This window comes from Telopea speciosissima, chromosome 5 (genome assembly GCF_018873765.1).
Source record: "Telopea speciosissima isolate NSW1024214 ecotype Mountain lineage chromosome 5, Tspe_v1, whole genome shotgun sequence".
Classification (NCBI taxonomy): domain Eukaryota; kingdom Viridiplantae; phylum Streptophyta; class Magnoliopsida; order Proteales; family Proteaceae; genus Telopea; species Telopea speciosissima.
The window spans coordinates 42776683-42800967 of NC_057920.1; the positions used below are offsets into that span (position 1 = coordinate 42776683).

General features: G+C 38.1%; 1 protein-coding gene across 2 annotated transcripts in view; it reads right to left on the reverse strand.

The window, feature by feature from the left end:
* Nucleotides 1-24285, reverse strand: part of LOC122661781 (mannosyl-oligosaccharide 1,2-alpha-mannosidase MNS1) — a 77366-nt gene that overhangs the window by 43874 nt on the left and 9207 nt on the right. Inside the window, exons 3-7 of one of the 2 annotated variants that reach the window (XM_043857286.1) lie at nt 23176-23183; nt 11254-11358; nt 3100-3212; nt 2813-2878; nt 2268-2439 (exon numbers count right to left, since the gene is read on the reverse strand). In XM_043857286.1, the coding sequence (XP_043713221.1) occupies nt 2268-2439; nt 2813-2878; nt 3100-3212; nt 11254-11310 (408 nt within the window). In that variant the 5' untranslated portion in view covers nt 11311-11358; nt 23176-23183. Of the gene's footprint in view, nt 1-2267; nt 2440-2812; nt 2879-3099; nt 3213-11253; nt 11434-23175; nt 23184-24285 lie in introns of both variants that reach the window. The other variant, XM_043857285.1, reaches the window with a different exon arrangement.

The window sequence follows — 24285 nt, forward strand, 5'->3', positions numbered from 1 at the left end:
ACCAAGGCCCATAACAAAGTAAAAGTCTTGCAGGAAGGTGGATTGGGGTTGGTCCTAAAGTGGCTGCCCTCAAACTCAAACCTGCACCTTCACGCTGTCAGAATGATATTTTACCAATGCACTGAGCTAAAATTAATCCACTCCCGCCATCCCTCCCCCCATTTCTCCCCTACCTCTACCTCTACCTGTACCTTGTGCAGCAAAACCACCTATAGAAGTGCTGATTTCCAGAGCCTGACTGCTTCCTGGCCCTAAAAATTCAAAATAATGACCTCTATTTTTTTCAATAAACTGATTTTCCTGAATTTGAAATAATAGCAGAACTCTTGGAATTCGATAGAAAAGCAGTGTTCTGTTCCCGAAATACAACCTACGCATTTGGGGGCATGGACCTACTGACGCATGCATCAGTTCGGAAACACTGCCATCAACTTGATTGCCTAGTTGTAGTTGAAAAGTTTAATTGCTACCTGGACAAAGCAGCCATATCTGGCACTTCATGTAAGCCACGGAAAATGCCAGAGATGAAAACTTTACCGCACCCAAGTTATACCCTTTTCAGTATCAACATAGGCTTGGTACAACCAGTAAACAACCTTTAGGGGTCCATTGAAGCTGCTGCATTTGTTCTAGGACATTGTATCTTTTTTATGTCGGTCATTCAGCCACCAGAACATGGTTACAGTTGTCCATTTCTTCATGGACTTTGAATCTTCAAATGAGCTGCTTTCCTTTTTCTGTTGTAGTGTTTGAGGTCTTATGCAACATGTCCATGTTTCTATTATATATGTGTGGCCTTTAGTATTGTCAATATGTAGTAAAGAGCACATGATACCCACCACTCTTTTTTAAAACAAAAGAAATCATCACTTTTGTTTCTTTTGTTTCGTTTTTTTTTTTTTAACTTCTTTTCTTCTTCGAGTTATTATTATCACCTACAAGAACTAGTTGATGCTTTACCTTGAGATGCCTTTATGCCTTTATGCCTACATAGCAACTCACCAAGTTGAATACCTTGCTCAAAACTAGCCTAAACTACTCGGCAAAAATATCACTAGAGATCACAATTTTAACTTCTACATAAGATTCTGAACTCAACTTAAATTGAGCTGCAAGGCAACTAGAGGGAGTCACATGGCAGGACAGTGTTGGCTGATGTGGACATAGTTGTCAAAGGCGTTCAAGGTCCTCCCTAAGCGCTTAGGCACTTAGGCGGCACCTAGGCGACCTAAATCGCATTCCAGTATTATTTTTTTAATATATCAGTTATGTGTGAAACAATCAAAACACACATTTGGTTTATATGTTCTTGGAATTGGCCATTTTCAGGTATACCTACTCTCACATTTTATTAATATTGTTCTTACAAAATATGATGTTATCAATAAGTAATTAACCTGCTCTCGATTTAGAGAAATGTTCTTGTTCTCATAAGAAATTTGATTGATCAAATGATATTATTTTTACATGAGACTTTTTATATTAGGTAGAGCACAAAACCAGCTTTCCAACAAATCCAAGATTGCTTAAATCTGATTTATACTGAGGGAGTTATGCTCCGGTCAAACCTTATTTGGTGTACGCGAATGCTGTAAAAAATTAAAAATCACTCTAATGAAAATATTTTTTTAGATATCAACACAAATGATATTTTACCACATTTTTTGTTTTTAGTAATGTTTTACCATATTAAGATTTATGGAATTTTTAGATTTGAGACAAAACCCAGCATTCGAAAGTTGAACATTCACCTAACGCTAAAAATCCAGTTTTTGTTCTTGAACTAGGGGGTTGACTTTTTATCCTTTTGGAATTTTATTTTTTAACTATTTTTATTAGATTCAAAATAGGGGGTATTTGCTTATTTATGAATAATATCTTAAGTAAATGAAATAATAAATGATATTTGGCATAAATAACTACCAGAACTTGGTTCGATACCAATTAAACCAATTGAAGGCGTCCTACATTAAGGCGGCAGCCTCGTAGGCACCTAGAAATCCGCCTAGACGCCTTGACAACTATGGATGTGGATCCTCTCAGATATACTAGTCGAATAAGACCTAGTTGCTAGATGACAGGATAGCCAGATGGGGCCACCCGGAGCCCAATTGAAGGCAAAAATTCAGGCCAACTAAAGGGTTGGAACCTAAGAATTGATAAGGACTATGGACCATTATAAAATATCCCAAACAGAGTAATAGAATACTGAAATACAAGGAAGAGGAATTTGAACTAGAATTATACCAAAGAAGTTCATAACTTACCCCCGTCCATCCAGGGTTATGTGGATTTCCTTGTAACAAATTAATCCTGTTATAAGGGATCCCAGAAGGTGTATCCCATGCAGGCAACAATCTATCTGCAATATCTCTAGCCTTTTCAAGGAAAACTCTGTCCTCGGAGAGATCGTAAGCACTAAGAAGTCCTCCAACAATTCTGGAATTCAACAAACATAGAAGAGTTATTTAAGTAGATGCAACAATAGGCAAACTTTGATGTCTCTCATCCTACATTGGCATGTAAAGAAGAAAACTTTCTTCATCCTTTACAGGACTTCATTAAGGATCATTAGTCTCACGCAATATTTTTTGGATCAGACAATCCAAAAATAGGATCAACCTCAGGGAGCTAAAACGATGTATGCAGCAGAATGGCTGATCAACCATACACGATAGATCAGAACGGTCCATCCAATACAGAACAAGATCAGACAATACAAAATATCTGATATCAATCTTTACAACCATCTTTCCAGAATGAGAGAGGACAAATTAGAAAATAACAATAAGATTAAACCTTATAATGCAACCTTATGGTTGTCTCGAAAACACTAGCCTCATAATCTTTGTTAAAATCCAATGAATTTGTGACCCACCTGCCACAAAGCAAGAAAAGCATTTAAAGATCAAAAAAAGTGCCAACTGTGATAAAACCAATTTATGACATCAGAGACTAAATATAGAAGCATTCCGCATCAGAACCTTAGAAATAGAACTGCATTCTTTTATTTTGAGAGAAAGAATGGTACAGTTAGTTGAAAAAGAAGAAAATTGGCACTTCTTTTTAAATCAAAAGATGTTGAAGAATGACACTCACTCTTTAGCTTTCTGAAACTGCTCCTTCAGACCCATTATGAATAATGTGTCAAGGGAGTCAACTATAGTTGCACCAAGACCACCAAAACTATTGACACCATTCTTTGTTTGTGGCTGGCAAAGATAAAGATTGAACATAACAGTTGTCAGAGTTATCATCGTGATGGTATCAGAAAATGTCAAGTGAAATTGACGAAAGTAATTAGAACAACCATATTTCACCCACCAAACTAAAATATCAAAAAGAAATAACGAATGATAAAATAAGTTCTACGGTGGATCAGTTGACAACAATGGAAAAAGTTGGAAGAAGATGTTGTTTTTCTTCCCAGTTTTGGTTGGCCACCAGAGGTGGTGCTTGATATCTGAAAGAAAAAGCCTCATGGTAATGTTGATTAGGGTGAAGGTGATGTAGATCACAAGTCCATATGTACCCGCAAGAGACAAGCCCCAACACCAGCCCAGCAAGGTTGTGGATTAGACTGCTGTGAGAGGCAGCATGGTCTGTTGATGTGGCAAGTTTCTGTTGGTTCAATGGAGCATCACCCATAGTTATCAAGACGTCACCATGGCGTCCAGGCTCCTTGGTCACCTTGGACGCCATGGCGGTGTCACCTTGAATTTTGACCATCTAAAACGCCATGGCCGCCTTCCCGCCTTGATAACTATGACATCACCTAAGGTAGCCCCAGCCCAGAGAGAAGCATGGAGAAGAAAAGAGACCAAGACAAATTTTTTTTTTATTGTTCAGTTGTTCACATGAACAGTACCCGAGTTACTGTTCACATGAACACTGATTTGGGGGCTGATATGGACAAACTGGTGGAGATTAAATGCAACTTGAGGACTTTATTTAGTTTCTATTTTTATTAGGCCTAGTTTCTAATTCACTCATTATTGTGTTTCTAATTTTATAGTTTCTATTTTAGAATACTAGTTGAGTTGGAAATTCTATCCCAGTTACTTTCTAATTTTATGAATCCTAGTTTCTATTTCGTAGTTTCTAAGTTTAGAACATGTCAATTTAAGTTTCTAATTTTTATAACTTGAGGAGCAAGTTATTGTTGCCCATTTATATGTAAGGCTTTTAGAAGCCAAAGGGACGATTTATTGAATGAATGAAGATTGCTTTGGCAAATTTGTTTCCTTTCTCAAGTGTTAAACATGACTTGAAGGGCTGAGAAGCCTGGCTGGTGAGAGCCAAAACCCCTAGTGCTGAGAGAGCCGAACCTCCTTATCCCTTCTTCTATCTACTTCTCCTATCCTCAATTGATTTCCAACCTGCTGCTGCTACCATACGACTGCATCAAGCAACAACACAAGCATCCATTGAAGGCCTGGAGCATCTTCTAATCAGCAACAAGACCTGCTGCTGTTGCACACTGGTTTAGGACTGTTACACCTCTGCGACCCTGTTTTCTTTCCCAGATCTGCTGAGACTACAGCCAACAATATCTCCACAACCGGCCACTTAGCAGTTTTTAATTTGTTCTTTCATTGTATCGATCCTGCTGCAATCGATCTCCCGCTAGTTTCCCAGGTTCAAGATCGCTTTTGCATTAGAAGGCTACCCCACAATCTCAACAAAGGCTTTTAGGGTATTAGAGTTTATTCTAAAAGAATATTCAACTGAAAGGTTTAGCAAGTAAGGTGTTGATTATGGTTTGGGGTTGCTATTTCAAGTGAAATTTGAAGAAATATAGACTAATAATTTTAATATCAAATGACTTTTAAAGAAAGATTAGAAGATTCTATCGAGATGGCATGCTCAGGTAGATAAGTTTTCTCGAGTGTTTTGAAGAAGGCCACCAGCTCTACATGGGTTTTGTGAAGGATCCTGAAACATTTCACAGGGATCTTGATCATATTCTGCAATCAGTGATGCAATTACAAGTCAGCAGTGGCTGTTTTGATACTACATGGGGTGGTCTTGCTATTTTTGTGGGATTATTTGTAATTGGCCAAAATATAAAGTCTTAGGCATTAGTGGCACTACAAATTTAGTTCACTTTTCTAAGTCTTAGGGGCCTTGATATGTTTACTAGAAATTGCATTTTCTATTCTAATTATCTAAATCAGTCTGGCAATCTAAAAATTCCTTTTTCCTTGGGAGTCTCATTTTTTTTTTTTTCTATTTCATTTAGAAAGGGAGTCAGGTTACTTATACTTACCTTTAGGGGGATGGAGGGAAGAAAGGGTGCAAGTTAGGAGTCCTGCAGCAGCTAAGAAGCTCTTGTTTCCGTAATTTCAAATTTTCTTGCACGAGTCTATATAAAGAATGTAACTAAGAACTGAAATAAAATTTTGGCATTTTGTGTGTGAGGTGCTCTCTCTCTCTCCAAGCAGCAAGTAAATGATAGCTGCACAGAAATCCAAAATTAAAAAAATGGAAAAAATAAATAAAGAAAACGATAGAAAGCACAAAAAAACCCTAAGCACAGCCAACAGGTGGCAGACCATAGCCAACCATAAAGAATACCAGGAAGCTTCTTAAACAAAATACAAATCCAACTGTCTTTTCATTCCTCTTTTCTTTCTTCCTTAATGATTTTTCCTAAATCCCAGTTTTGATAACCTTAACTTGGCACAATAACTGTCTTTTCACCCCATATGCTGGACTTTTTGTAGAGTTTACAAAATCCCTAGAAGGAAACGGGAAAATTTTAAGAAAGAGCTCTTCCAAACCCAGCTTTCCAAGGCTAACAAGACTCACATTTTGAAATAGATCTGAAACTTCTAAGAGCCTAACTCAAATGTGTATGATGGCCCATTACATAGTTAAACTCATGTCTTCAAAAAACCCAGGCTGCCCAGCTGTCGCTTAAGCCCACAGAAACTCAAAATAAGTTGCTAAAGCCCAAACAACTAAAAGAAACACCTCTTCTGACACAATCCAAAATATTCCAATGAGGCCAATGATCAAAACATAATTGGTTGTGATCTTTTAAAAATCAAACAACATAAATCTTATGCCAGTAATGCTTGCATCTAGTTATCTTTTCACTGCACATGTTTTGCAGGATTTCTCAAATAGATCAGTAGGGGAACTTGAAGCATGATCTTACAGTTCCGGAGATCTCCTGACAGATCTGTTGCTAACCAAGATGTGTGTTGATGTGGGAACAGCTTTCAAGTAATGACGTTCTTCCTCAGAAAGTCAATACCCAACAAAAAGGACTAGGAGTCACAGTAGGAACTGAAATTGCTGGGAGCCACTGTAAATTCGATGTTTTGGTTATGTAATAAAAAGATTGTCATCTTTTCTTTGGGAATTTCTTCAAGCTTTGTCTGCTGCTTTAGCTATTTCATGCTACTGATTATATTCTTGCTACAGTCCATAGAATAGTAAAGCGTTCTTGGTGAGTTTGTCCCATAATTTTTTGCATTTTGATATTATTTCCTCTTAGAGCACGTTTGGTAACGGTCTCAAGAACGTTCTTTGGCGTTTTTTCGTTCTTTGAGAACAAAAAAAAAGGGAAAATCATGTTTGGCATTTCATTTCATTCTTTTGGTCTTTAAGAACGAACCGGATGGATTTTTGGTGAAAAGAACATTCTTTACAGACCATCTCAGACATCGTCTCATGTTCTTGAGACTAACTAAAACTCACAAATGAGAACTTAAAACTGGAGAAAATCGCGATAGAACCCGAGCTCAATCTCGACGAAGGCAGACTGGAGAAGAGCTGAAGTTCGTCGTAGCAGGAAGCCTATGTGAGTTTTCTCTCACCAAATTGCTTTTTCTGCAACACTCTGTGTCGCTCTCTGTTTTTGAAGAGATGTAAAATCTCGTTTTGGTTTTGGTTTATCTCACCTTTCAAACTCTTTTCTCCCATTTTGTCTCAGATATTGGTAGAATCACCCTGCTGTAAGCCCTGAAGGTGGTAGATCGAAGAAATCTGAAATGGGAAGGTATGGATTTTATAGGGTTTTTGATGAAATTTGCTAGGGCTTTTGAAATCTCTGTTATGTTTCAACTATATGATGTATCTTCTTGAAATCTCTATCTGTTTCAACTATATGATGTATGCTCTGTGACTTCTTGGGTTTCCTGAATCTTTCTTTTCCAAGCTTTCAATGTCGTGTTGTTCTTGTTGCTGATCAATGGCAGAGGTAGATTCCAAACGACGACGGGGTTTCTATCGTTCTCTAGCCTTATGGTTTTGAAACCAGTAGAATACATTATAGCCTTATGAACTCTCGCTTGCTTTGCTCTGTAATGGATGCTGCAACAGAATATTATTAATTAGAAACATAATCCAGAACCCTGGTTGAGAAAAAATGAAAAAGAAAATTACCTAAATATGGGAAAAGATCAGAGCCATGGTTGGAGGGGAGTCTGAGTGGGAAGGCCTTGGCATGAGAGGACGAAGTCTCGGGCCGTTTAACGAGTCAAACATGTTGAATCCATTACCATCATTGGAACCCATCATCCACATTTTGGCTGCTGTAACAGTTAGTGTGAGTGTAGTAATAGATTCAGTGTAGTTGGCTGAAAAGAGGGTATTTGAGATGCAGAGGGAATAAAACAATTAGGGAGAGAGTGTGTTTAGAGTTGCAGACATGGAGAAGGAACAAGAGAGGTAGATCGATGGATTGTTATTTAAAATGAAAAAAGTGGAGGAGAGGAGAGGTTGACTGGGTTACATAGAAGGAGAGATGGATGGATAGATTAGAGAGAATGGAGAGGGCTTACAACAATCTCTGCAATCTAAAAATACAGCATCTTTTTTCTCATGACTAAAGGATAGTGGCTGAAGTTAGTAGCTTAGATGTGGAAAATGGGCTTGCATCTTGTTCTCAAGCAATCGACTTCACCTTTATGATGATGCTCCAATAGTTTTATTGCATAAATTAGCAATATTTCCTAATTGCATCAATCTTTTTTCTTTCATTCTGGTGCTTGTAAAGATTGATTGTGCTTGTCTAAGATTAAATCTGGTAGATCTTTTGTTTCTCTAATTCTTGTTATTGAAATTTCTCAAATGGTCTCTGTTACAAAAATTGGTGGAAGATAACAATGAAATGAAGGTGTATAAATATAGTAGGAGAAAGGTTTGGCAGGACATATATACCTTACCAACCAACCTTCACCCATGACCAGACCATATTGTTCTGAATTCAAGCAGTTTATGAAGTAATTCACTACTTCTACCTGATTATCTATGGTGCATCATGATTATCAAAACTTAATTCTGAATTCAAGGCTTGGGTTTTCCATACTGGCTAATGCTCATTCTCTCTCATAGTGAGAGACCTTCAAATCAGATCTGTTGCAACAATCACTAGGACTTACTTTATTCTACTAATTAACATTGACAAAAGATGCCATTAATGTGTGGAGCTCCTGCACACGTAGCTGGATCTCTTGGCTTTTTAGAACCTAGGAGTAGGACTTACTTTATCAAGTGTGTCTCTTGTGCTGTTTCTCTGCTGGTCTTAAAGATCTGTTTTTTTTTTCTGTCCACAGTTGTCAACATAGTTTGAGAACTCGCGAGATCTCGGCGAGTTTCTCGGTTTTTTGAGAAACCGAGACGAGATGGGATACGATACAAAATAATACAAGATCTCAGCGAGATCTCGGATCTCGGGTCAAGATCTAGGGTTGACCCATGGAAATGACCCACCTACTATGTATTTACTTACCTAACTCGACAGAACTCAACATATCTCGGCGAGATCTCGGATCTCGGGTTGACCCATGGAAATGACCCATCTACTATGTATTTACTTACCTAACTCAACAGAACTCTTATATGCTTGCTGTAGAGCACTATATGCAACATTACAGCAACATTATGTTATGGGAAGACTATGTGACACTAATGGGGACTGAATACTTGATTCAAAGTCATTTTATGTGATGATAGTTGTAACTTGTAACACTGTTAAACAGTTTGATGTATCACTTTAACATTTCTAATTCTTATTTAAGTTGTTTAGCTATTAATTGAATGTTTTGCTCATAGTTGTCATGGCGTCGCCATATCGACACCATGGCATCATATCGCTGGAGAAGTGGACATATCGACCACCGATATGGATGATGTAAGAATATCGACCGATATGGCCTCCATGTCGTCACCATGGACGCCATACCACGACATATGGCCATATTTGGCGACATGGTTGTTTCAAATTATAAAACTTGATTTTTTAACAATAATTTTTTTTAACCATTTTTTATTCTAATGCTTTTTCCTTAACATAAAAAAAAAAATAAAAAAACATCAAACAGAAAACACTAATACACTATTGACTAATACACAATCACATATTCACATCAGCAATTTTTATTTTTATTTTTATTTAGATGGGTTGTTTATTAGCTTTATTCACTCAATATAAATTACGTTCATGTAATTGTTTTTTTGCTTTGTTACTTTTGTAGTCACTTTCATATGAATCATATCTCAACTCTCATGATTTTTCAACTTGATTATCAGCAAGACTATTGCTATCAATTATTTGATAATCCATGATTTCATATACACTAATGAATATTACACTTTCATGAATTAAACCATAGTAGATTAGTAGTACACTTTCATGTTAATTTTTTATGTTATAGGGTATATATTATAGCATACTAAATGACATTAAAAATAGAGAAAATAAAAAATAAAATATGGTCGATATGATCGCCATGACGGGCGACATGTCGATATATCGACATAACGGGCGACATGTCGATATATCGACATGACACCCCTCCACCGACTTGGATCGCCGTGACAACGTGACAACTATGGTTTTGTTTGCTTTCTATTACTAAATTATGTGTAGAGTAGGGTATTTTAGTATGTCATCGCCTACCAACCTATGGTCCAAATTAAAACTCATATTTAGAATTTGTTTTTGCAAAATCTGATAGTGCCATTGTGTTTAAATGGCCTAAAATAGGCTGAATACCAAGTTTCAGACCCAAACTAGGTCTAAAACCCACCGAGTTGAGGCTTCAAGTCGGAAAAAAAATGCACCAACTCGGCGAGATCTCGACTCGACTCGGTTTGTCCAAGGGCCGAGTTGGTACCGAGACCCGAGTTTTAGTACCTTGGTTGTCAAGGCGCCTAGGCAAACCAAGGCGAGTGAGGGCATCAGAAACCAAGGCGATGCCTTGACAACTATGAATTTGTCTCTTGTTATATATACCTTCTTGTTGTTGAGAAATTATTTGATTGATGAAATGTGGTTTTAGTGTGTTGATATACCTTCTTGTTATTGCCATCACTTTTGGACTGCACCTTCAAAACATCATGAATGTCAAGGTTTGTCGCAAGGTCTCATGGTTAATTGTAAATTGACTAAATTCCAAGCTCTACTTGATGGATCTTTGGTTCAAATTGGTAGAGCACTTGGAACATAAGCATGTTCCAAGGGGATGGTGGTTCGAATCCACCAAGGCCTTTTTATTCAACTGTTCATAGCATAGTCAATTATGGCACTAATCCACACAAGAACCCAATTTTAATGGCATCTTTGAAATTTGACATATTTTTTATAATTACTTTGGTTATGTTAATGAGATATTTTAATTTTATGCTAAGATTGGTAAGAGAGGGATTTTACAAGTTTTTTTTGGTATAATTTAGAAGGAAATGGCATTATTGTAATTAAAATCAAAATTGGAAAAACAGGTTTTACCAAACGACATTTTTGTTCTATTATTGTCCCGAAAACGTTCTTGAGACCATTACCAAACAGCCTTATTCATACACAGAACACCGTTCCAGACCAGAAACGCCAAAGAACATTTCTGGTCAAGAATGGGTGTTCTTTATGAAGACCGTTACCAAACGTAGCCTTAGTAATACAAGCTCTGTAGTATTGCTTTCTTCTAAACCCTAAAAATTATCCTCTAGGCCTATTACCCCTCTAAACCCTTTTAGCAACCTGAAACTTTACTTTAGAATTACATTTTGGGAACACTGCCAACAGGGTAACATAAGTTGATAAACCTAGCATTCATCCCCCTATTTCTTGAAGAGCTTTATGGGAACCCGGACATGCATCGGACTCCAACTCCATTTCTAAGTCCATGCAATAATGGAATAAAGGGCAATAATGACAATAAGCAGTCATATAAATCCAATAATGTGAAGAAAACATATATAGCCAGAATACATATCCAATAAATTATCAGACAAGAAGCAAACCTGAAGTTCATCTTGGCCCCATGCATATTTCTCATAAGATGCCCATGCATGAAGCATGGCTTCTTTAACTTTTTCTCTTCTTTGAACATCCAGAGGATCATCCTCAGCAGCCATCTTCCACTTGGTATCGCTTTTGGCATTTTCACTCACATCTCCTCCATAGTTCTTCAAATCCTGCAGCTGCAATTAATTTACAAATTCAGTCTACATGTAACATGGGATCCAATGACCTTACGGATACGGTTTAGAATTCCAGCATGAAAACCAGAATCACAGTGCTAGTTAGAAACCAGAATTGAGAGAAAATTCATTTCAGAAAAGCAAAGAATCAGATGAGACCAATATTCTGGTCAAAAGTCAAAGATGGACTAAGGATCAGTCCTGTGAAGTTTGGTTCAAATCCAACAGCTGGATTAGTAGATAATCAGTTTTCCTACTTGAGCAAGTAATCTCAAATAGAACAAAAATTGATAAATAAAGATGAGAACTATCAGAAATACTGATCAATACACAACCAGAACACTTGACTGAAACCAGATATCAGTAATCAACCTATTAATGGGTGCAATACTGTACTGTGGGGGTACAGATTATGTGTACAACGATAGAGAGACTGTCCCTATCGTGGCTGGTTAATCTTATTAGATTAGCTTTGTTAGTTTCCTAGTTAGATTAGATTAGTCTTTCCTTTTGTAGCTAAGGATCATATATTGTGTTTTATCCAGGATTCCTTTTCCTTGCCTAATAAGGAAATCTAGGTTGTAACCAAGGTTCTAAAACTCGGTCTGGACCAGGTTGAGTTTACCGAGATCTCAGCGAGAGTGTATTTTTTTTTTTTAATGTTTCAGAATAATGTTTCGGGGAGCATATGGCCATAGTTGGCTCCGAAACTTTAAGGTAAGCTTGTTTTAGGCTTAATAAACATATTTAAATGTTCAAATTAAAGAAAAAAAAACACCCAATTTGGTGTTTTGGATTTGCACCCTTGGTTGGCAGTAAAGGCCAAACCCTTAATGTAATATTGCCTATTCTACACATTGTTTGAATGATATGAGACATAATTGGCAAGTAAAAGAAGTAAATTATGAACATAATATTGGATAATTATTTAAGAAATAGTTAAAGACTTAAGAGTTTCTACTACAAACCACAAGAAACAATGAAGTGTTCACAATGCAAATTACATAGACACCCAACCTAAGTACAATGAGTAATACATAAGTCATAGCCACCTTACTACCCTAGTCTTCCACGTCTTAACTCCCAAGTCCCAACAATACAATACTATGACTCTATGAATACTGAGGAGGTCAAGATTCTCGAAATATTCCAGATTTCACCGAGATTCTCAAAATATTCGAAATCTCGATAGAGTTTTTCGAGATTTGACATTTCGTTGTTTTGTATCATATCTCGTCTCGACTAGCTCAAGTTTACCGAGATTTCCGAGATCTCGGTGAGATTTTGAACTATGGTTGTAAGTTGTAACGACTGATTATAAATACATACAGTTGGGGAAATGTTGGGAATCGACTGCAGCATTATCAGCAGTCTCTTCTTCCTCACTTCTTCTCTCCCACACTCTCTTCTAGTGTGATTACTGGCTGTTATACTTCTGATATTGTCACATGGTATCAGAGCTTTAATAACCAATAATCTTCCTCTTTCGATTTCTAGTTTGATTGCCCATTAAAGGACTGATTTTTCTCTGGTTGTAGCAACCTATGCTGCCTATCTACTGGTTTTTGCCCTAGTTAATGATGATACGAAGCTAAACTAGGGCATTCTACTAGTCCTACTTTGGTGCACGTGAAGTTATTTAGATACAAAGGTCAGATTTTATCCATATGATGGTTGCGGTACCAGTTTCTGGAAATTTTCTTTAAGGTTTTGAGATCTGAAATTACTTCCTATTCTCCCAGCTGATATTGCTGATATTTTGAGAGTTATTTGCACAATACTGGAGGTACACTCGATCCAAATATTGGGATCAACTGGTGGTTTGATTCTCTACAATTTGATTTCTCATTTCTACCTGTGGATGCTCTGATTTTTAGGTCAAATATCAGACCTTTTGTTCCTTAAATTACTTCTGATCCAACCACCTGATCAGACTAAGCTTTTGGGATATTACTACCCTATATTAATACCTCCTTCGATTTCAATTTCAGGTCTTTCTGACCTACTGGTTCTCTGTATCTTGAAATCACCCAAATATGGGTGTGTTGCTCTGTTTTGGGGCGTGCTTGCTGCCGGCTACTGTTTTCATCACAATATACTGCTACTGCCTCTCGGTTGTTTTACTACTTTATTAGCGATTGGGTGACGTACTTGTGATCTATGCAACTTGGTACTATCTATTGTCTGATGGCTGACCCTAAACCACCTGCCAACAATGTCCAGATTCAGATTACAACTATTAAACTCAATGGAGTTTCCAACGACTTGTTATGGGCCCAACCTGTGCAGGCATATCCATGCCAAAGGCAAGATGAAATACCTTCTGACCTACTGGTTCTCTGTATCTTGAAATCACACAAATATGGGTGTGTTGCTCTGTTTTGGGACATGCTTGCTGCCGGCTACTGTTTTCATCACAATATACTGCTACTGCCTCTCGGTTGTGTTACTACTTTATTAGCGATTGGGCGATGTACTTGTGATCTCTGCAACTTGGTACTATGTATTGTCTGATGGCTGACCCTAAACCACCTGCCAACAATGTCCAGATTCAGATTACAACTATTAAACTCAATGGAGTTTCTAACAACTTGTTATGGGCCCAAGCTGTGCAGGCATATCCATGCCAAAGGCAAGATGAAATACCTTACAGATGACCCTCCCTCTGCTGATTATAAAGACCCAGCCGCAATTACTATACATGAAGAGGGGACCCGAGAGAATTCCACTCTCAAAATATGGTTGTGGAACAGTATAGAACCATCTGTTGCTGCCAATGCCATGTTCCACACCACTACAAAGGGTGCTTGGGATGATTTACGAGAAAGCTTCTCTCAAGAGAAGAATATTTCCCGGATTAATGAGTTTTATGAGACTATGCTTAATTTTAAACAGGGGGATAAATCATTGAATGAATACACCAGTGTTTATAAAGGAATCATTGAAGAACTCCAAATTCATCAACCTCTTACTACTAATCTGGAGCAGTTGAAGCTTCAAAGGGTTAAAATTCATGTTGCAAAGTTTATGGCTGGCCTCCCATCCTGATTACCAATCTATTAAAAGCCAACTTCTTACTGGGGAAAAGGTGCCTTCACTTAATGAAGTTCTGTTGTATTCATCGTCTGCTTACCCCCTCCAGAGTTCATTATTCTCCTTCTCCTAAGGATAGTTCGCCTTTTATTGCTGGCCATAGAAGAGGTTCAAATTTTTCAGGGAGGGGTCGTGGGCCTCGTGGCCAATGGAGACGACACGGTCATAGACCAAGTGGTCGTGGTACAGGTTGTCAGCCAATTGACAGGACTTCTAGCCAATTCACTTATTGTGGCAAGTCAAATGATACCATTGACACATGTTGAGCTAAACATAGTCGACCCGACTGGGCAAATGAGTTAGCCAATACTGTCATGATTGATACTTTTATTAATTGAGCTACTTATGGTGACACCACACATAATTCTGCATCTGGAGCAGCTTCCACTGTTTATGTACCTTGAGATGATTATAATCAGATACTTAAGCATCTCCAACAGCTCAAGTCTACATCTACCTCCAATTGTAAAACCACTTTAGCCCACACAAGTAACTCGGCTCTTCTTACCCACCTCATCTACTTCGTGGAACATTGAGTTGTTTTCTTTTATGTCCAAAGTTCAAACTTCCTTTCCCGTCATTCTTCCTGATGGTTCATCTACCAAGGTAACCAGTCATTGTATGGTTTGATTGGTTTCACCCACTTCATCCATGACCTTATCCTCAGTACTTCATGTTCCACAATTACCATTAAGTCTTTTGGTTGTCCCACGATCCATTTTTATATATGGTTAAACAATCCTGAGATGGGCCAGATTATGGGAGCGAACTAAGCAAATTCGCCTTCAAGTTAAGAAGATTCAAAAGTATGGAATTGTTGTTGGCAGCAGGTACGCGAAAGTTGCTGATCTACAACCACCCTAGGTAAGGCTTTTCTTGCTAGGTCAAAACATTTTTCGTGGCCCGCAGCCCGGACTCTTATTCTTCTTTAAATTTGACATGTTAGCATAGTTGTCAAGCCATCGCCTAGGCATCCAGGTGCCTTGGACGCCTTCCTCGCCTAATTGGTGTCGCTTTAATTTTGGACCCTCTCCGGCGCCTTGGGTGGCCTAGACGCCGTGACAACTATGCATGTTGGTCAGCTTACTAAAACACTTAACTGTTCTGTTACTTTCTATCTTTCTTAGTGTGTTTTTCAGGACCTTCAAACAAGGAGGACGATTGGTGGAGGGCTTGAGCAGGCTGAACTATATTATCTGGATGGCTCTGGACCGTCGACCGCTGCTGCTACAACCACTGGTGGATCTTCTCCTCTTCAATGGCATCTCTGCCTTGGCCATCCCTCTTTATCCAAGCTTCAATTGATGGTTCCGAGTTGCAAATCAGTTTATCGTCTTGAATTTGAAGCCTATGAACTCAAGAAGCACCATCACACATCTTTTCCTGCTCAGTGTGTGTGTAGGAGTTCGTCTTCATTTTCTTTAACTCATTTTGATACTTGGGGATCCTTGTCGAGTATGTAATAGATTAGGATTTTCTTATTTTGTCAGTTTTGTGGACGATCATTTCTACCTGACTTGGGTTTATTTGTTGAAGAATTGTTCTCAATTTCTCAGTGTTTCAAAACTTTATCAAGAAATAACAACTCAGTTTAATGCTTCTATTAAAATTTTTCAATTTGATAATGCTCTTGAATATACTCCCCGTGAGATATCTGAGTTTTGCTTGGCCAATGGGATGATCATCAAACAAGTTGTTTGTACACCTCTCAACAAAATGGGGTAGCCGAACAGAAAAATAGACACTTGTTGGAAATTGCTCGATCCATTATGATTCATATGCATGTTCCCTAAAAAATAATTTGGTGTGATGTTATTCTTACTGCGTGTTTTCTTATTAACAAGATGCCCTCTGTTGTTCTAGATAACCAAACTCTTTTTTTTTATATCCCAATGTTTGTTTAATCTGCCGCCACAAGTTTTTGGGTATCTGCTTTGTTCATATTTTGCACCATGCTATGATCCTCTTACTCATAGGCAGTTTATCAGTGTTGATGTCACTTTTTTTGAGAATACGCCTTTTATACTTCTTCTACTTCCAAACTACCATCTCATGCAGATACTAATTATGGACCACCTCTTCGGTTCTTGTGCCTCTTGATGCTGCTTCTTCTCCCCTACAAGTATACCAGCGGCACAAAAATACCATGCCACCATCCTCCACTCCAGCTCCTGCTCAACCCACCATACAGTCCAATCCTGGTACTGAAGTTCTTCCTGCCTTACCAGTTACTCTTAGAAAAGGTACTTACTTTTGTACTTAGAAATCCACGACTGTCTATCCAATAGAACATTATGTGTCTATTTCTCATCTTCCATCTCTTTTTCATAATCTTGCCTTTTTCTTATCTATTAACTCTGTTCTGAAAACCCATCATGAGGCTCTATCTCATCTTGGCTGGAAAGTGTCTATGGAAACAGAAATGGATGCTTTATTATCTCAATAGACATGGACTCTTGTTGATTTGCCTCTCGGTAAAGATCTTGTGTGATCTCGTTGGGTGTACACCATCAAGTACAATCCCAATGATTCTATTGAACGTCTTATGGCATGGTTGGTAGCTAAAGGGTATCAGATGTATGGTGTGTATTATTTTGAAACAACCTCTCCTGTAGCACATTTAAATTTTGTTCATGTATTGATCTGTTTGGCTGTCAATTTATACCGGCCATAGTACAAAAATTCGTTAAAACTCGATCGCGAGTATCTCGGTCTGACCGAAACGAAACACCACTTCGAAATGAAAAAAATACAATAACTCGGTCAAGATTTCAGCCATTTCATGAAATTTCGGTACTTTGTTAGGTCTTGCCGATATTTCGGCAAGATGTTACAAACCCAAGTTATAAAATGTCAAAATCTCATGAATCTCGGTCGAAATTTCGACCTAGAGCTCACAAGGCTTGCTTTTTTCATTTTCTTCCACCCATTTCTCCCTCCTTCGCTTCTCTTTGGTGATTTTTGAACCGGCCCTCGAATCTTTGCCGAATCTAGGGACGTAGTGGATCGTCTTTTGTTGATGACATCTTCTCCTACCCAACCCACCAGCCGTACTCGTACATTCTTCCAGAGCCATCATATCAAAGTGGATCAGTGGGTAGTCGTGGTTCTCCACACTTTGGTGACCCATATCCTAGGATAGGTTACCTTCAGCATGTTGATGATGCTATTGACATGGTAAATATGGATGACTACACTCATTTCTTCTCCCAGACTATGACGTGGCACTCATATGTCCTACAGTCAAAGAATAATGCACGACGGCTCCATCGGACTATGAGTAGGGTCGATCTGGATGGCGGAGTAATTATTATTAGTAGAAATTTGAGTCACTTGACGACTACTTGACTTGTATTGGGAATTTGGGATATTGATGTTATTGACTTATTGTACTTAATATTATGACTTATGAGCATGGTACTAAATCTCGTTTCGTTTCGGTGTTTCGGTCTGACCGAAATTTCCGAGATACCGAAATTTCGTCGAAATCTCGGTCGAAATATGGTATTTTTCTGTGGGTGTAAAATGCCAAAAATGTCCAAGATTTCCGAAATTTTCGAAACGAGATGACCGAAATTACCGAAATTTCCGAAACGAGATGACCAAAATTTCCGAAATTTCATCGAAATATTCGAAATATTGCATTTTTTCATTTCGGACTTGCGTTTCGTTTCGGACAGGTCGAGATACTCGAAATATTCGATATCTCGACCGAAATTTCGCGAGTTTTAGTACTATGCTTATGAGTCATTGAATTTATGTTTCCAAGTGAATTTACTTGTTTAAAATGCGTATTAGTTATTATGTCCTCTAGTACTTAAAAGTCTTAAACAATGTATGTGTAATGTATGTGTAATTAACTAAGTTATACATTAGGATTTTACCGTATATTGCCAAACAATGGTGCAAATCCAAAACACCACTTTGGGTGACTATTTTTGCAATTTGAACATTTACATGTGTTTATATAGCCTAAAATAGGGTTTCCATGAAGTTTCAGGCCTTAACTTAGCCTAAAACCCACCGAAATGACCTATCGAAACCTTGCAGAAAAATACAATATTTCGACCGAAATATCCGATATTTCGACCGAAATATCCGATATTTCGGATATTTCAATCAGACTGAAATGCCGAAACGAAACGAGATTTTAAATATTGATACCGGCCTCTGTATTAGATGGACATCAAGAATGTCTTTCTCTTGGTGATATTCAGTAGGAGGTTTATATGGAGCAACCTCCAGGGTATGTTGCTCAGGGGTAGAATTCTGCCAAAGTATGTAATTCACAAGGTCATTTATGGGTTAAAACAGTCACCGAGAGCATGCTTCAACAAGTTCAGCTCCATTGTTACTCGTTGTGGGTTCTCACAATGCTATTCTGATCATTCTGTGTTTCTTCGGCACTGGAACTCTGAAGTGATTGCGTTAGTTGTCTATGTGGATGACATCATTATATCTGGAAACCATGCATCTGGAATTGCAAAGGTGAAATCGTATCTCCATTAGTATTTTTCAGATAAAAGACTTGATGGTATTTTCTAGGTATTGAAGTCCTACGGAGTAAGAAAGGAAATAGTCTATCACAAAGGAAATATGTGTTAGACCTCTTATCTGAGGTTGGTATGCTTGCTTCTAAAACCGTTGATGTTCCCATGGATCCTCATCAGAAGTTTGGTTCCGGTGATAGTGAAGATTTTGAAGACAAGCACAGATTTAGGAGACTAGTGGGAAAACTTACCTAACTAACTATTACTCATGGAATCAAAACTCGGTCGAAACCTGTCGAAACCGCCGAGACAACTCGGTTTCGACAGGTTCCAAGACGAGTTGGGCCTATACTTTTAAAAATCCCCGGTTTCGACTGGTTTCGACTGTTTCGACATGGTTTCAGTCGAAACCATTGGGAAACCGACGAAACCATGGCTGTCATTTCATTTTTCAATGGTTTTTCAATAGTTTTTGAAGAATAATAGTACACAGACATCTGTGTAGGCTCCATCTTCTTACACTCTCGGTGAACTCTTCTCTAGATTGGGATATCTTGGACAAGTTGATGATGGGGCTTATCATTGGGCAGTAATGGACTATCAGACCAATTGGTCCCATAACATGTCATGGGATACGTATCTTGTGCATTCGGAAGAACGGCTTCGCAATCTTAAATGGTACGCTGCTCGTGGACTAGACCCACTAAGAAACTCCGCATGGAATTGAAGAGGGGCATTTTAATGTTTTATTTGGATTCAATGTATTATTCAGGGTTCAAGTACTTTATAATTATGTGAACTAATTATAAATTTATAATACCACTGTACTGACTGTATCGTATCAGCACGTACATTAGTAAACTTGGGTCAATAACCACAAGTATTATTTTCAATGATTTTTTTGTCAATGTAATTCATGGATTGTGTTTAAAATGTGAAAAATAGGCAACCTGCAAAAAATCAGGCCTAAAAAACCTTGTTTTAGGGTCAAAACCTTGGTTTCCCCATCAATGGGAAAAAATCCCAGGTTTCGACCGAGATATGGTCGAAACCGAGACGAACTCAATTTCTGGCTAGTCGAAACCTTGTCGAAACCCGAGTTTTAGAACCTTGCTATTACTAGACCGGAAATATCCTTTGTTGTTGTCGCCATCAGTCAGTTCATGCAATCTCCAAAAAATGTTCACTTGCATGGTTCAAGAACTCGGTTTCGCACCTAGTTTCGCCTAGCTAAAACACGAGTTGGGCCTAGATCTTGGAGAGTTGATGCATTTATTTATTTATTTATTTATTTATTTTTAACTCAAAGGCTGGTTTCGATGGGTTTTAGACCTAGTTTGGGCCTGAAACTTGGTACTCAACTTATGTTCGGTCATTTAAACACAATGGCACTATCAAAGTTTGCAAAAACAAAGTTCAAATAGGAATTTCACTTCGGACACTAGGTTGGTAGGCAACGACGTACTAAAATACCCTACTATACACATAATTTAGTAATAGAAAGCAATTAAAGCATTCAATTAATGTAAAACAACTTAAATAAGCATCAGAAATGTATAGCAGGGTATTTTACATCAAACTTAACATATATGACATACCTCTATCCTTCCAAGCCATGTTTCCGAAGCCCGTAAGGCCCAAACTGTGCCACATAGGATTCCCATGTCAAAGTGTTGCTAAAGAAATGTGTATAGTCTACCACACAACCTAGATAATTGTTGTCATCTGCTATCCAAAGGTACCCTATCCTAGGGTATAGAAGAGGCGGTTGTGATGAAAAAAATTGGATCGGTCCACTGCTACCGCCATCAGGCATGTATGACTGGGTTGGGACTGTGCATAGGTCGTCGACAAACCCTGACCCAGTGCTCCAAATGTCGAAGTCATGGCCATAGTATATTGATAGCGGCTGCCTATAGCTACTATATCTGGAATCGGTGCTCTCTTGGCCATAATCATAGTCATACTGAGGCTGAGATGCATGCCACGACTGACACTCACTAGTAGTATCTATACTCATACTTCCGAAACTTCCAACCATGGTCTTCATACTCATGTCCTCATCATGAGCTTGTGACTGTGTACGACGTGGACGTCTCTTGTACGTAGCGGGGGCACCATGGTCCTGATCCTGTGTGGCATGAGTATACTGAGTCTCACCCAAGGTTCTAAAACTCAGATTTCGACCAGCCAAAAACCAAGACATGGTCGAAACTTGTGCTTTTTTCCCAGCCAACTCGAGTTGGAGGTTTCAAGGCCCAGAAATGCTTTTTTTTATCTGATTTTTTGTAATGAGCCTATTGTCGACATTCTAAACACAATGCATGAACTATTTTCTCAAAAAAAAATAACACTCAAAATGGTAATTGTGGTTTAAATAAATGTTTTTATATTAGTATTTCATTTACTCAAGATATTATTCATAAATAAGCAAATACCCCCTATATGAATCCAATAAAAATAGTTAAAAAACAAATTCCAAAAGGATAAAAAGTCAACCCCCATTTCAAGAACAAATACTGGATTTTCGGTGATAGGTGAAGTTTTCACTTTCTAATGCTGGGGGTTTTCTCAAATCTAAAAAATTTCATAAATCTTAATATTATAAAATATTGCTAAAAGCCAAAAGTGAAGTAAAATATTCATTTGTTTAGATGTCTAAATAAATATTTTCATTCAGACCGACTTTGACAGCATTCAGACATACCAAATTAGGTTTGACCGGAACACAAGTCCTTCAATATAAATCAGATTTAAGCAATTGTTTAAATCTGATTTATATTGAAGGAGTTATGTTCCGGTCAAACTTAATTTGGTGTGCATGAATGTTGTTTAAAATCGTTCTAAATCAAAAATATTTTTTTAGACATCAAAACAAATGAATATTTAACCGCACCTTTGGTTTTTAGCAATGTTTTATCATATTAAGATTTATGAAATTTTTAGATTTGAGAAACCCCCCAGCATTAGAAAGTTGAAATTTTCACCTACCGCCGAAAATCCAATATTTGTTCTTGAACTGGGGGTTGACTTTTTATCCTTTTGGAATCTGATATTTTAACTATTTTTATTGGATTCAAATGAGGGGTATTTGCGTATTTATGAATAATATCTTGAGTAAATGTTTTTATATTAAATGATATTAAGCATAAATAAGTGTCTAGCCTGATTTCTGGCATAAATAAGTGTTTATCCTAGTTTCCAGTCAGGTCTCCAATATTAGGCATACATAAGTGCCTGGTCTGGTTTCTGGCATAAATAAGTGCTTGTCCTAGTTTCCAACCAGGTTTCCTCAAGTTTCGATGGGGTTAAGTGACACTTATATAGGTATTCAAGTCGAAACTAGCAAAATATAGTCGAAACATGTCAAAACCAACCCAAACCCTATACTTTTTAAACTCCCACCTTAACTCATCACGGTTTCTTGCAAAACTAAGACACCTCGGTGGTTTCGATTGGTTTCAACCGAGATCTCTTTCCATGGTCACACCTGTGAATTGTATTGACTTCGACTCCGTCTACTGCTCGTACTGGTATGATTTGTAACAAATCTTGCAAGTTTGATGCAAGTAGGATATTAATTGATGTCTTCGACAAGTTTTCCAACGAAACAAGGTGGTAAAAGCTCAAAAATCAGCACACCACTGGTTTTTTTGTCGAGTTCACCGAGACAGTCAAATTTCTGTCGAGATCTCGACTGTCTCGATCGAGATCTTTCCCCTTTTAAACATGGGTTTGATCCACATCTCAGTCGACCCGAGATCTCGACAGAGTCCGTGTAACTTTGTATTTCTCCTCCTATCTCGACTCGCTAATTGAAAAAAACGAATTTTAAGCGAGATCTCGCCGAGTTCTTGAACTATGTTCACTCGAAGGCAGCCTATCATATCTTGAAGTACCTAAAGGGGGCTCCAGGGAAGGGCCTCATTTATTTCCTCGTCTAAGTGTTAATCTGGTGGGGGTTTCTGATGCTGACTAGGCTAGTGCCGATGGTGACAGAAGATCAACCACAAGGTATTGCACATGTATGGGTGGTAACCTAATTACTTGGAGGAGCAAGAAGCAGACAACAGTGGCTAGATCTAGTGCTGAGGCCGAGTATCGAGCTATGGCCATACTGCAGCCTAGTTGATGTGGTTGTAGTTAGGTTTTCCAATCACACAACCCATGAGGATGTTTTGTGATAATCAAGCAGAGCTATCTACACTGCAAGCAATCCAGTGTTTCATGAGATATTAAGACATATTGAAGTTTATTGCCATTTTGTGAGAGATGGCGTCATGAAGAAATTTATTGCTACCCTGTTTGTATCTTCCGTTGATCAGCTTCGCGATGTGTTTACCAAGCCTCTATTTGGTCCTGCTTTCAGAAAAGGTTGTTCCAAGCTGGGCACGGGTGACTTGTATGCTCCAGCTTTGAGAGGGAGTGTTAATGGGTGCAATACTGTACCGTGGGGGTACAAAATATGTGTACCACAGTAGGGGGAATGTCCCAATCATGGCTGGTTAATCTTATTAGATTAGTTTTGTTAGTTTCCTAGTTAGATTAGATTATTCTTTCCGTTTGCAGCTAAGAATCTTATGTTGTTTCTCATCTAAGATTCCTTTTAATTGTCTAAGAAGGCAATCTAGGTTGTAAATACTGATTATAAATACATGCAGTGGGGGGGGGGGGGGGGACTGCTGGGTATCGACTTCAGTATTCTCAGCAGTCACTTCTTTCTCACTTCTCTCTCTCACTCTCTTTGTGCGTGATTACTGGTTGTCATATTTGCGTGATTACTGGTTGTCATACTTCTGATATTGTCATACAACGAAACAGCATAATTCGAGAAACCAAAATTTTAGGAAAAATTCAACAACTTGAAGAAAACAAATCTGATCATGAGATCAGATGCGCTGTTTAGTTGGATGAAGGTGACTGCAAAGTATGAAACAGATCCAATGATCAGATTTGAAGTTCTAGAGTTTTCCTATTGGAGCAAGGAAAACTGGAAAACAGAGAAATCAATGGAGTTTTAAGATCAGATTCTGAAACAGAACTTCAGAATGATACACTCCATTGAATCCTTGATAAGATGGAAATTAAAGAAAAAATGTAGAAAGAAGAAGGGAAGGGAGATATGATCTTGGAATCACCATCAAGGCCTCAATTGGAATCATCACCAATCAATTTACTGAATCACCACAGAACCAAAGGCAACAAGACAAATTTATCACTCAAATTCATGTACAAAGCTGTAGTCCCTTACAAACTTACATAGAAGACT